This window comes from Necator americanus, chromosome V (genome assembly GCF_031761385.1).
Source record: "Necator americanus strain Aroian chromosome V, whole genome shotgun sequence".
In the NCBI taxonomy this organism is placed as follows: Eukaryota; Metazoa; Nematoda; class Chromadorea; order Rhabditida; family Ancylostomatidae; genus Necator; species Necator americanus.
In genome coordinates, this window is record NC_087375.1 from 7,410,351 (window position 1) to 7,424,884 (window position 14,534).

The window sequence follows — 14,534 nt, forward strand, 5'->3', positions numbered from 1 at the left end:
AGCTCACGCAGATTCATATTTTTCTTTAAAGGAAACGAAATTTCATGAACAGGGGTTGAAGCTCTACCAGCAAAGGCATGGCAAAAGGTCCTGGATAACGACGGAGATTACATAACTGACTAAAGATAAAATTAAATGTAAGTTTTGTTTTTTCCCCTGTTGCTACTCAAATAATTGGTTATTTTTGGGCATCGCTAATATAATATATTAGATTAATAGTTTTTTTTTTGTTTCGTTAGTTTCAGCACTGTAGGAGTGACTGTAAGATTTTTGTGCGAAGTTTTATGAATCGTTGGAAAGCTTATTTTATGCTCTTTCTATGTATATGTAAATCATATTTTTATAATTTACATATAAATCTACAAATATATATATATATATATAATTAAGCTTGCTTCCTCTAAGGTATAATATACATCGAGAAGATAACGCATACTTTCCACCAAATTACGGCAACTGACCAAATAAGTCGTTCACTTGCCGTATTCATCATTGGTACAGAATGGGACAGCAGCGCTATTGTAATCATGCGAACTCCTGAGTAAATTTCCATATTTTTATTGGAACATAAGAAATAAACAACTCGTATAGGCACGGATGCGAATAACATTTGTTTTTTTTCTTGTGTGGGCGCGTGTTTTTTTTTTCTTCTCCACATCCATCCTCTTGTAGACGTCCGTTCAATTAATTGAATCAGTAGCAACTGGCCAAATATGTGCATGGTTGGCCACGCCCAACAAATCCCAATCTCCCAGGAATAGTCATGCTTCAACTGCGATTGTCGATTGGTCGTAAAATTTAATCCGTTCTAGTATCTATGCATTATTTTCTAGTACTTATCGAAAATTAAATAATGTTCAACAATTAACCACCTAAAAGTCCAGATTTTCATCAAGAAATTTGTGAATTGTATTAAAGTGTGTATCTACATACATAAATTTTTTATGTATGTCTATACATGAAAAATGCCTATTAATTTTTTTCCTTTTTTTTATAAAAATTTTATTTTATTACTATGTTGTAGACAAGCTGTATTATATATTAAATATATTATATTATAATGTTATAGAGATATTATGTTATTATATTATGGACAAATTATACCACATATTATATCATACATACATATACAAATCATATTATATTACTATTATATTATAGTATTGTATTATAGATAGATTACATTATACACTATATTATAGACAAATCATATTATATATTATGTTATATTATACCGTATTTTTATTATTATGTTATTATCATGATTTACTATATGAAATATAATCTATAAATTTACATTTCTCAAACATTTCACATCATTTCATTGAAGTTTCCCGAAACAATTAAGCCTTTGTGGATTTCAAACTTTTCCACTTTCCGATTTTCCACCGTCCCTTTTTCCTCTTTTCATCGAAGTTGTGTGCGAGTGGTCGTCATGAGTGATAGTAAGGTTAGGAAAGGTTTTAGAGTTTCTTGACTCACTAGAGTTTGTTAATGAATGGCTAGTGTGTGTTCTCTGTTTTAAAACTCGATTAAATGTTTTATTTTATTAACAGTAAGCTCATCACATAAGTTGATGGCGTATTATGAGTGCTCCGTAGCATAAACTGCAGTAATTCCACTAGAGGTTTATTCCTTCAAGTTTGAAGCCTAGTTGTTATGGAAGATCTGGAAACCAGCAAAAGCTGTACTAGTAGTAGCTATGCGGGTGATTTCCTTTCCTTTTCCTTGAGTGTACCAGCCACTAGTCAATATAGATCTATTCTATTACATTCTCTACGTTGGTTGTATCAAGTTTTTGGAACCTTTGTTACTTTTTTTTGGCAAAAAACGAACTACTTACTCACTTTGACCACATGAACCACTTGTTTTGACTTCATCAGCGGGTTGATATTGTATTATCCTCTGAGGCATCTTCGCTGACGCGTATCGTCTGCGAATAGGCTAAAAAAGGGGCTGGGGCAATGAAGAGGAGTGTATTTTTTTGAAAAATCGAACCATTTTGATAAAAAAATAAGCTACTTCAAATAGTTAATTCCACTCAACGTTATCCGGCCGTATTAGCACTAATAAAAATAAAACGCACATCTAAATAAAATCACAACCTCATTACTTAGTACTTATTATCTAGTTTGTTAAAGTGGATAAAAGGTACTTGTTTGTAAAATTTTATAAACTTACAATAAATTTATAAAACATACCCTAAATACTTGACAAAATCAGCGGACGGCGGGATGGTATTATCGTCTGAACCGCTTCCACGCATCCTCGGCGAGCTGTATTATCTTTGAACACAGCTCATTAATCATTATTATTCATTGTGATTAATAGTAAATGTAAATAAGTAAGTATTGCATTAATAGTAAATGTCCTTATTTTTTAATTTTTTTTTGTCCCTAACATCTCAAATAGATGCCAGTCATTTGCAACAAGAAAGTTGGCATTTCTCGAATCACTCGTATCCCAAAACACGTTGGTTTATTGCCTGTGGGCTAGTAAACTAGTGCTAGCTCTGTCTAACCTTCTCAATTCCCATCGAGACCAACCAGCACAGTATCCATCCATTGGCTGTACCGAATTCTGTGAGACTTGGAGTCTCGCCTAAACCGCCTATTGACACCGAGTGACCCGAGTCCCCTCAGGTCGACAATGACCAGCAGTTCAGTGTGACGAAATGGAGAGTTGTTACCAAAGATTCCGCCCTTTCTTTTTGTGTTCGAATTATTTGAGTTGTGCTTTGGCATTCTGCAAAATTGGCATTGGACAACAATACCTTTGTTGGAATATCTGGGTAACTTCCGCCATATAACTGCTTGTTATATAGCTCGTAAGTGCCCGGAGGGTATACTCAAATTTCTGAATGGATTTAGGATAAGCAAAGCCAGGTAGCAATCAGGCTCGTATACTTATACTCATATACATATACAGCAAACCCAATAATCAAAATTTCTGTCACTTTTTGAGTTTTGATGCTTGTTTATCTCGTCATTCATTAAAGCCGCAATAATTTCGATATGCACGCAATTTTTGTTGTTTTCGTTTAAACGTTTCCCTTTCCATTACGCTTATTTTACTAGTCTAGCTCTTCCAAAAGACCACGATGGCTATTGCCATTTTTTTCGGTTCGGTGATAGTAAACCAAAAATCTAATTCAGTCAAAAAATGTAAATAAAACAAAAAACGACGATCTTCGCTCTGTTCACTGCTCAAGGAGAAGGAAGTAGATATCTCTGATGAGCATATGAACCTGTCAAAGTAGTTTTAAATGTTCCAAAGCGCCAGAATTAAAGAAAAAAGCTTGAGCTGAGCCCGACAGCAACAGAAGCGGAAGTTGATTGGGTGATGCATTATTCTGAGTATAGAATCAGAATCCGTGCTTGAGCGTGCTCCATCAGTTTCCCCTACAACGCACAATTGGCAGATTATTGTTATTAGGTGTTCGGCAAGCCGCGTGCGTCTCCAACGTTCGATAGTGAATTCAGGAACGCTCTCGCTAGTGTCTCTCACGATGCTCAAATAGTGTTTTTCGGTTTGCTTTCATCGACATAAACGTATTACATAAGGCAAACCCGAAAACAACTGAACAGCATAAACCGAATATCGTCGCCATTAATTGGGCTCACGTCCCAGCTCATCTCTCGTTGCCTGAAAAAGCAGCATATCATAAAATTCACGTTGTTGAGGTCTCACCGCGAACAGATAGAGATAGAAGCGTAATTCACGAATATGAACGTGACGAATGACGCTAAATTCAAACTAGTGATTCAGAAAATCGCCTGTGAGACAGCTCATGTTGCATCGATGTTCCCAACGATACTGCTTATTACGGTCAGTAGAACGATGGTAATCCACTACACGTCTGCAGTCTTGCAAGTTGATGAGCCTTCGCAACACATATGAGCTACATTAGCTGTATTTTAGACGTATTAGCCGGATTTCAGACGTATTGGTCGGGTTTCAGACGTTGGACGATGACCAAATTGCTCGCGTTCTAGTTCGAATGTTCTTTTGTCTTGAAACCTCGGCATATTCTGTCTGTGTTTTGCTATAGTGTGCCTACGAGGTTTTTAGATGGAACCTTTATTTGCCTGACGTTTCGGCTTTTTCGCCGTCTTCAGAGGCCTAAATAGAGGATGACTGGAACAATGCTACGTTTATCCCGTCAAGTGCCACACCACCCTGGGTCAGTGTTTCGATAATCGTTCAGGGTAGTGAAAACAGAAACCTATCTACATTGAAAATGGTCTTACGTTTTGCTCCACCGGATGTGGCGCGGCTGGTTGCACGCACTTGTCACTCAGTGTACCAGCGAATGAGTATTGCTGCGTGTAGATCACCAGCGACGACACAGATGATTTGATCTACACACAGAATATCATTCGGTTATAGGTCACAGAGCGGTACAAGTGGCAAGAACTCATTCGTTATGGACAAGCATTCATTCTTATTATTCATTGAAGGGTTTCTTTTAAGAATAAAAAACGCCTCCAACGTCTTCCTTGCCGATATTTCTGTTTCGTGAGCCAGTATAACGCATTTCCATCGTAATCGTTTCCGTTGTGGGCCTCATGTCTGTGCCTTCCTAGTGGTGTTATCAAGTTTTTCGTCTTTTCCGGCCATGTGTTCATTAATCCTCACTCCAAGATTCCTACCGGTCTCCCCAACGTAGTTGCATTGCATATCAAGCACTCAATCTCATATATTACCCCTATTTTTGCGCAGTCGCCTGTTTTTCCGTAAGGACAAATAACACATCTTTCACAGATGCAGTATCTATCATATAGTCTGTTTCTAACAAGCTGGCTTTTGATGTTTGCATTTGGGATATTTACCAAGATCACGTCATTTTGTAATTGTGCTTGGATAATGCTGCGCTGAACAGCGGCACTGACATTGTCAGAGATAAAAGGAAGACAAAGAGAAATTTTGTTTTGCGCGGAATATTGCTATTTACAGTGCGGGTTCTTCGGTAATGCGGACGTACTGTATGGCCATTGGCACATGCGATTTTCAGGCTAGTCTTCGTGATTCGTGTCGTTCTTGGTTGCCAGTGCATACTTCACTAGCGGTTTTGAACATATTACGAATCACTGGGTTTTACTGCAGTCGGATGTGCAGATTTGGCGTGCAATATGATGTTCTTGCAACTTTCTTTGCGATACCACTTTACTCTAATAATGTTGTTTGAAGTACTTATTTGTGTGTTGAGGTACGGAAGCCATCCTTCTTTTGGGGTTTCTCGTGTGAGTCTTATATATTGCGATTGTTGGTTGAGTATTCGGAAACACTCGTCCATTTCGGACTGTGTTGATGTTATGATGCAACAGTCGTCAATATATCTGCAATATTATTGGTCTACGCGAAAGTACTGGTTCTTCGATTCTGCTCATGAAGCAGATCGCCAGTACTGGTGCTAATCGTTGACCCATTGCTAGCCCTCTCAGTTGCGCGAAATAATTTCCTGACCACCTGAAGATATTACAATTCAGGCATTCCTTGATAAGCGTTATTATGGAGATTTACTTAGTCCATATGTTTCCAAGTTGTTACCATATAAATCTATCATCTCGAGAGAGCTTGCAGCGCCTCACTGTTTTTTACATTCGTGTAGAGTGAGGTTACATCAAAGGACTCTATTACGCAGTTGCCCTCAACTCTCGCATTGCGTAATCGCTCAAGGAAATGGTGCGTGTTCGACAAATGAGATGGTATTTTAGGCAAAATTTGACTCACGATTTTATTAAGGAACCACGAAATGCGATCCGTTGGTCCTCCCACACAACTTATTATTGGTCGGATTTTGAATGTGGCCGCTGATGTTGAGTTGACCTCATCGGGTTTCAGCTTATGCGTTTTGATGAGGCTGTAGAACACAGGCAGGTCGGTTTGTCAAGTTTAGGCGGCTAACAAATCGTTCGTCAAGGCCAGCAGATTTTCCAATAGTCATCCATACATGATTCAAGCGTTTGCACTGCACAAGGAATTCTTTCTCTGTTACGCGGCGATAGATCGTTTCATCTTGCAAGTGAAGATTTGTTGTTTCCCGATCAAGAGCCTGTGACATGACTACGAATTCCCCACCCTTATCGCTTACTGAAAGGCGTATGTCCCCTCTTGTAGTCATTTCGCGGATTTCCTTCAAACCCTGCCATTGCTCGCGCGTAAGATTGTTAAGGGTGAGTCGTCTATGATGGTTATAAGCGGACAACACCCCAGATAATAGAATTCTAAATTTTGTGTCTGTTTCGCGAGCTGGTTCAGGTTCTTTATAAAAGTTGCGCGGAAATGGTGTTGGGGGTAACGCTCTTCTGCTTATAGGTGCAGTGTGCTGATGGTTACTTTCATTCCTAGTTCTGATTCGAAGCTGGTCCCGAAGCTTGTGGAGGCCTACTGTGACTTTACGGAATGTTGACCCATCGATTCGATGTGAAATTGAAAATGATGGTCCAAGGCTCAGAAAGTCAACAGCATTATCGGACAAATGAATGTTGTCGAGTACCGTTACTCTTGCCCCTTGATTATTAACAGCATTTGGAGCTGTTGTGTCAATTGCTCGGTGGAGTCTACGTGGACTACTTCCATTGTTGGAATGGTTTCCACTCTCCATACCCAAAAGTCTATCGTACTTTACGCGCAGGGTCGAGCTGACGCTAGACCGAATAGAATCGCAGATCGCTCTAGATCCACTTTCAATCCTCCTCCATACTTGTTCAGGTAGAAGACGACGACAGGCCTGTTCTTTCGAAATACATTTCAACAATGATGAGTACAATACATGCTGTTTTTCCTTAATTACAATTCCTAAGATGGATCGATAAATATTACAGATCTTAGGATGATTCTCAGAAGACTGCACGAGTACCTATTTTCTTATTTGAAATGAACTTAGAATCAGCCCATTCGTCTTGCATCGCTGGAGAAAAATCACGGATTGACGTGTGGTCACCACTTTCTGGCGTAGCGATAATGTTCGCGTACGAGAAAGAACATATTCGGCGGTACTTCATGTAGTAGTTCGAATGTTCTTTTGTCTTGAAACCTCGGCATATTCTGTCTGTGTTTTGCTATAGTGTGCCTACGAGGTTTTTAGATGGAACCTTTATTTGCCTGACGTTTCGGCTTTTTCGCCGTCTTCATGCTTCTACGTGAAGACGGCGAAAAAGCCGAAACGTGCTCGCGTTCTATCGCGTTACAAGTTGCATCGTTGGGAGTACCAGTACAACTAAACCTGTTTCACGCACTTTTTCTGGATTAACAGGGGGAATTCGGCGCGATTACGGTGATAGTCATGAACTACACCCCTAAGCTAGTATATATTTGTGGAAAGATTCGAACACGATCAATTTCAATTGTAGGTAGCGCCTTTGAAAAATCACTTTCTCAATCACAAATATATTATTTTTCTTGTGAATTTCATTCTTCTCCGAAACGTTTCCTGATTCGGTTTTTTTTTTGTGGAAATTACTTTTTTTCAATCGTCATACTGGAATCTTCTTATATCTTATTATTAGATTCTATTACTCCAATTTACCTTGTTTATTACTATTTTATATGACATACTCTACTACTCTTACTATTGTTTATTTATTATTGTTTATTATTGTCTAATATTTGCTATTGTTTATACTGCAAAATTGGGACTAAACTGTGGCTATCGGCGGAATTGCATAATATAATGATTGTGAAACAGAGATCTGCTTAGAATTTGGTCTCTCTTGAAAAATTGCGTTATTTTGTTCGATTGATTTATATAAATGTGAAAGTGAGCAACTTAAAACTCCTTCAGATCCTCCATTTCAAATGTTTGCTTTCGTTTTCACAATCTCAAAGTATGTGCGTAAGTTCGTACAAACATTGACGTATATCCATAAAATTTTAAAAATTCACCAACAAAAACAGCGTTATTAGGAGAGGAGAATATTTGCATTTTTCACCCACAGGATACGATTGAATCTTCCATTCAGCATTCACGTAACAATCCCGTAACATCTTTCTAATATTCACAGGAAACCTTTGGGTGAAAAATGCAAATATTCCCCTCTGCAAATATCTTTGAAGTACTCTAAATTTAAGGAATTTATTTAAGAAACTTCCAAAAAGTTTTGTGTCTCATTTTAGCTTGTCCTTATTCTGATTAGTTTGAATGAATTCATTCAATTACTAAGTTCTTTACCATTTTCTTCAATTTCTGTCATTTTTCCTAACCTAAGCCCCTCTGTAGCTCATTTGTAAGCTATGAACACATTACAGTATAGCCAATGCTCCATGCTAAGGCTTACTGTACTGTATCAAAAGTATAAAGGATAAGGTGCACGGTGCAAATCAATCTCTACAGAAATGCGCCTACGCGTTCGACTTTAACTCGGAACCATTTCGGCTTTATGAACGCCAGTACAGCCCCACAACAACCTGTGAGTCCTGAGCCGATGGGTCACGTCCCTTCTGACTCCTAGTTGGGGTGGGTGGTGGTCTGTTACGTTACCAGATTTATTCAACTAATGAGGTAACACTAGCCGATGTGTTGTTCCTTCAGTATGCTTATCGTCTTAGTCCTTCTGTAGGCTGATGAGGCGCTTGAGAGGATAAATTACTGATGGCTTTGATTTTCCAGGCCCTGACGAAGGATATAATGCCGTCAATACCTCTCCTGGCTACAGAACATGACAAGATTCAAGAACAGACCGAACGTGGTCGCTACTCAGTGTTTTTATCCTCCCAGACAAGTATGGCACCAATTAATCGACCCCAGAGGGTTGGCAGTGGGCAATTTTGAATCATCGGTCAATCGCGTGGTCACAGAATGTGCAACTGTATTAAAAACATAAGGGGAACCTGAAAACAGCAGAACATGACATAAATTGAATATACCATTCAATTGGCCTCACCATCCCAATTCACGGAGAGTTTTAAAAGTTTTCATCCATTTACTTAAAGACATCACCCCACGAATCTGTGGTGCTACGGATTTCAACTGGAGTATTCTTATACGGGATAGTAAATTATGGAGAGGGGGGTGATTCTGTCCATTTCTTCCTAATTGCCGTAAAAAACGGTCTGGAAGATGCGGCGCGTGCACAAGTGTGGTGCGCTCCAATCAAACTCCTTGTAGAAAATAGTGTGCCAGAACACCCGAAGTCGTATCTTCCGGGCCGTTTTTTTACGCCAATTAGCAAGAATTGGACGGAATCACCCTTCTCTCCATAATCTACTATCCCGTATACGAACACTCCACCTGAAATCCGTACCACCCCTGATTCGTGGTATGCTGCCTTTAACCGTTTGACGACTCAACTGTGAGCCGCGCTTTTTTGGTCGCGTGCCACAACGGTGGGCCGCGCACTTTTCAGCGGGTCTTTTCCATGATTTCCTGGTTTTTAAGTAGTTTCTTGTAATTTGTGAGTTTATTATCTCAGGGTATAATACTAACTTAGCTCTTTGAAGTCGATTGCCTGGTCCTGTACACCAGGTGCACAAAAAAGCACGCTGTCGCAAATGGGTTGAAATCGTTCTTTTTTTTTTGATAATTTCCATTCTAATCCGAATCGTTTCTTAATTCGAAAATTTTCTACAGAAATCATTTTTGCTTTTCGATATTCCATTCCCCGCATTCGTTGATTTTTTTCATCTCCATTTGTTGCTGTTTTTATGTCTGTGGCTCTCCAAATAATTGCCCCAACCCAATATATGTCTCCTAAATACTGGTTCATTCTGTAAATCTAGTTGTTTACTGCCTGCAAAAACAATGTTTTCATTGTGCAACTACGGAATCACTGCCATTTTTCTTGGCTCAGTCTATGACGAACGAGCATGATACCGCTTTCAGCTTACTCGGTACATCTATCTTCGCCCACAAGCTCGAACTAGGTTATCGTAAACAATCTCTTATTGCGGGGGAAAATTGAGATCCGCTTATTTATTGTTGTTATTGGGAGCAATTACAGCGTGATATACAGAGTATCTTCTCTTCATACACAATCCGAATTCCTACTCACAGCGGAAGTTTAGGGAATGTGGAAGTAAATCCAGAGAGTAGCCTTTTTTTGAGCAACTTGAGCTGAAGCCAAGATTGGTACTGATCTTTCTTCATCGTCAGCTGAGGTATCGGCGTTATCGCGTTTGCCTGAGCCTGGATATAGTCGAGGCCATCAGTGATCAGTTATCCTCTCATCATTCTACAGTAGGATTCAGACGGTAGGGAAACTCAAAGATCAACACATTGGCTACTGTTTACATCATTTGTTAGATCTGGCAACGTAACAGACCACCACGTACCACAACTATGATTATGAACTATGGATCACAAGGTGTTTCATAAAGCCCTCCCGAAACCGCACAGCAAACCCGATCTTCACAGATATGAATGGAAACGGGTTATTTCTTCTACTAGGTCTCGATTCTGTAATTGCACAGAGATTTAGTGTATAGTTGGGTCAAAACGATATGAAGCACGGACCGTTGCGCAAGCGGCCGCGATCGGAAGCGGTGCGGTGGAGACAGCGGTTGGAATCGAGGTGCGACCATGGCGAACTGCAGAGGTGTGTGGCGGTGGCATGGATGCTTACGCGATCCCAACCGCTACGCTCCACCGCTCCGCTTTGAGCGCAGCCGCTTGCGCAAATGCCCGTGTTTCATGTCGTTTTGACCCAACTATACTTGACCATGTACGTGCCCTACGCTCACGTAATTTAAAAGCATCACCCAACGAATCTGAGGTGGTTCGGATTTCAGGTGGAGTATTCGTATACGGAATCGTAGATTATGGAGAGGAGAGTGATTTCGTCCTTTTCTTCCTAACTGCCGTAAAAAACGGCCCGGAAGATGCGGCGCGTGCACAGGGCTGGCGCGCTCCAATCGAACTCGTTGTAGAAAGTAGCCGTGCCGGAACGCTCGAAGCCGTATCTTCTGGGCTGTTTTTTTTTACGGTAATTAGGAAGAAATGAACGGAATCACCCTTCTCTCCATAATCACGACTCCGTACAGGCACAACCCACCTGAAACCCGCACCACCCCAGATTCGTGGGGTGATCCCTTTAACCAATTCTCTCACCTTTTAGAGAACGACTCCAATCTTCGATGGTTACGTCTTGAGAGCACTGAAGAACTGAAAGCAATACTTCGCAATAGTAGGTATCTAGTAACTTTTTTTTTGCTTGCTTTGTTCACGGGTGAGCGCTATCAGCAGCAGTTTTTTACGCAGTTACAAAAGTTTTAAGGTTAAAGCGTTAAACTGATTTTTTAGAGGTTAGGTGAGACCACTGCAGTCTAAAAAAATATAAAATGTTTTTTTTTAATGAAAATTCTTTGTTAGGATTAGGCACAGCGATTTGCGACGAGCTAAGGTACCATCGTGCACCTTTCCCTCATGGAGTTACCCGAGAGGTCACTTGGCATTTTACAAATAAGAGAATCTGCAAATAAAAATGACAAAGAAAAATAGAGAGAAAATAGAGAAATAAGGAAGAAAAGAGGCAAGAGAAGTGATGGAAATGATGTGGATAGATAGGAACAATAGGTAGGAAAGAAAAAAAAAAGATTTTAAAATTCAAATCGAATTGATTGAAATGAATTGTATTTGTCTAGCTATCCAAACTATCTACATATATCTATCCATAGGTAGCAAACTAAAGGTTTTAAAATAGACTTAAAGATTGAATAAACATGTAGCAGCCAAAAAAAAAACAAAGAAAACAAGTTCTGACGATAGAAATAGATAAATAAATAATAAAATGCATTGAAAAGAAACGAAAAGACAAATTTGCTAGCTAGCAAACAAAGAATAACGAAAAATTAGGAACAGATAAGTGATGAGTGGGAAAGAAAGGAAAAAGAAGAAGAATAATTTAAGTAGGAACGGATGCAGAAAGATAGTGGGATAAAAAGAGGAGAACGACAGATAGTATATAAAATGCTACTTAAATGGGAGAATAGAAAAGTATTGATTGAAGTTCCGTACGATTTAAGTTCAGTGATTTTCCTCATTATTCTGAGTAATCCACGCTACAGAGGAAAATTGTATCGTTCAGGTGCTTTTACAGACCATCATGTATTTTGCGCTTCTCAAATATTAAAAATATTTTAATATTATTGGCAAAAAAAATATTTTATAATTATTATAACTATTTTTAAAGAATGTTTTACACATACAATCAAGATTCTCAGGGACATTTTTAGACAACTGGTTTGGAACTTGAAAAAAAGATTCCATTAAACGAAACGACTTCATAAATCATAAATTATAAATAATCAATAACAGTCATAAATAAAATGCATTTATCATTCTTTCTTGTGTATCCGAACACTTTGATCTCAGAGCAAAAATTACAAAATACTTGATCATCTTGATCACCTTGACACTTGTTGTTCGTCGATTTGCTCGAGTTGGCTCCAGCAACCCTTCTCCTTGTCCCGATCGCGTACCAGTGTCGTCTAGTGGTTTCTCCTTTTGCGTGGGACACGAAGAGCATCAATTTTTTCTTTGTAAGACTTTATTAAACTTTATGTAGGATTTGTTTGGATCTACCAATGAATGTGAATTGTTTTTGATTCATTTTCAATATTTAATTACATTTGCACTTATTATGTCAGTTTCAGCATCAGCCTCGATGAAATCCTCAATCCCATAATTGTCTCCGATTTTATTTCTCTTTTTTTTCTCTCGATTTCGTAACTGCTCTTTTCGTGTCAAATTCCAGTATAGCGAATATTCAGTCGAATTCCGCTAAAAATATTTTCAAATTACACATCTTAGCTCACTTATTTTCAATGTAATCCGTGGATAAGGAATGTGTGTGGTGACATTTGCGGATTAGTACTTAATAAATGACCGTTTTGCTATGTACACACGCCGCCTCGCCGCAAAAAGTACACGATAGGGGACGTAATAACGAAATGAAAACAGTGCAACTATATTCTTCCGATTATGCTACGTCATCATCTAAAATTAGGTTTGAGTACACTAGATAATTTTGCCCCTTTTGGATGAAAACGAGTAATGACATCCAGAAAATGCACTCATTTCGTCTGGTGGTGTTGAGAAATTACAAACTTATGTATAGTAAGTAGTCAAAATGACCTGAGGGTCGGTGGACGTAAGCCTCTGCGCTCTGCGAGGCGGTTAAACACAGTAGTTGGGAGGAAAGTGGAATTCCTGCCTGTTCCATTCATCTCTGAAGTCCTACTGAAGCTACGAGTTGTCCCACCTCGATAAAGATAAATGATTCCATCTTGAAGCTAACTGTTGCGTAAGCTGTTGCGCTACACTGTGCCACCGCTTCGAGCGCAGCCAATTACGCAACTGCAGTGAGCTTCAGTTCGTTTCGACCCGACTATGCACTAGCGATTTTCGTTTTTTTTTTATTTTAGGGAGTTTTTTTGTTTTCTCACTGAGCAAATTACCACAAACAACATCGTTTTAGTGTCTGGCCTGAATACGATTGACGGAGACATGTACACGTTTGATTATAATGGGGTTTGCTAAATATTAGTTTGAAGGTATCCTTAACGTGAAAATAATCGATGCAGTCATTGGTGGGTACTTTTACATGAATTTATTTAAAATGCACAAAAGAGAAGTTTAAAATGTTTTTTTTTCTATGCATTCCTAGGCATGAGAGCACTAGATTTTGCTCTTTCATTTTGTGGATCTGTGGTCACTTCTGCGAAAAGTGCTCGAGCGCCGAAAATATGGTTTCGGGGACATTCCAAATTTCGGGAGATACTAATTGCTGAAAAGATAACAAAATAAAATACAAAAACTCGTGGCTGACTAAGAAACGTGGGTCGTTAGAATGTTTGTTAGTTGTTTTCCCTCGTGGCTCACTGAGAATTTTTTTCCAGAAATCCACGGTATCGAAAGGTACATATTTGGTCGTTTTGGGGAGAATAAGAAGTGCCTAAATAGTTTTCGGAAGGGCTATTTTTTGGGGTGATGGGATGATTCAGTAGATCCTATAACGTATACCGTTGATCACATTTCTATAGTAGTTGTAATCAAAACATGATACATTTAAAGAGGGAGGAGGAGGTGGTGAATGGAAAGGGTGCAGTAAAATATTAAATCGGCTGACTCTGTTCATTAGATTTTTTTTTGGTTTTTGCTGCTACAAATCATGGATTTCAGGTGAAGTATTCTTATACGGGATAGCAGATTATGGCGAGGGGGTGATTCTGTCCATTTCTTCCTAATTGCCGTAAAAAACGGCCCGGAAGATGCGGCCCGGTGCACAAGGCTGGCGCGCTCCAATCGAACTCCTTGTAGAAAATAGCGCGCCGGAACACCCGAAGCCGTAGAAAACGGCCCGGAAGTATCTTCCGGGCCGTTTTCTACGGCAATTAGGAAGCAATGGATGAAACCACCCCCTCTCCATAGTCTCCCATCCCGTATACGAATACTCCACCTGAAATCCGTACCACCTCAGATTCGTGGGGTGATGCCTTTAAGCCAGGTGCTTCCTCCAGGAAAAAAAACTAACAAAATTTAACCTTGTAGTTGTAACTGTAACTGTAATTTTGCTTTCATTTCAAACAACGTCTTT

The 14,534-nt window shown here is 39.3% G+C and overlaps 3 protein-coding genes across 3 annotated transcripts; 1 reads left to right on the plus strand and 2 right to left on the minus strand.

Annotated features, from left to right (window-relative positions):
- Window positions 1–5,845: 5,845 nt before the first annotated feature.
- RB195_013206 (uncharacterized protein) lies at window positions 5,846–6,607 on the minus strand (the record flags this gene model as incomplete). The annotated part of the gene is made up of 1 exon (XM_064202910.1): window positions 5,846–6,607. One exon carries the CDS (start codon window positions 6,605–6,607, stop codon window positions 5,846–5,848), a length of 762 nt encoding a protein of 253 aa, XP_064058792.1.
- RB195_013207 (uncharacterized protein) lies at window positions 5,846–6,911 on the minus strand (the record flags this gene model as incomplete). Its single annotated transcript, XM_064202911.1, has 2 exons — window positions 5,846–6,801; window positions 6,863–6,911. The coding sequence occupies 2 exons, from the start codon at window positions 6,909–6,911 to the stop codon at window positions 5,846–5,848; spliced, it is 1,005 nt and encodes a 334-aa protein (XP_064058791.1).
- Window positions 6,912–8,381: 1,470 nt separating this feature from the next.
- RB195_013208 (uncharacterized protein) lies at window positions 8,382–13,477 on the plus strand (the record flags this gene model as incomplete). Its single annotated transcript, XM_064202912.1, has 4 exons — window positions 8,382–8,411; window positions 8,612–8,723; window positions 11,055–11,123; window positions 13,416–13,477. 4 exons carry the CDS (start codon window positions 8,382–8,384, stop codon window positions 13,475–13,477), a joined length of 273 nt encoding a protein of 90 aa, XP_064058793.1.
- Between the last annotated feature and the right edge of the window lie 1,057 nt (window positions 13,478–14,534).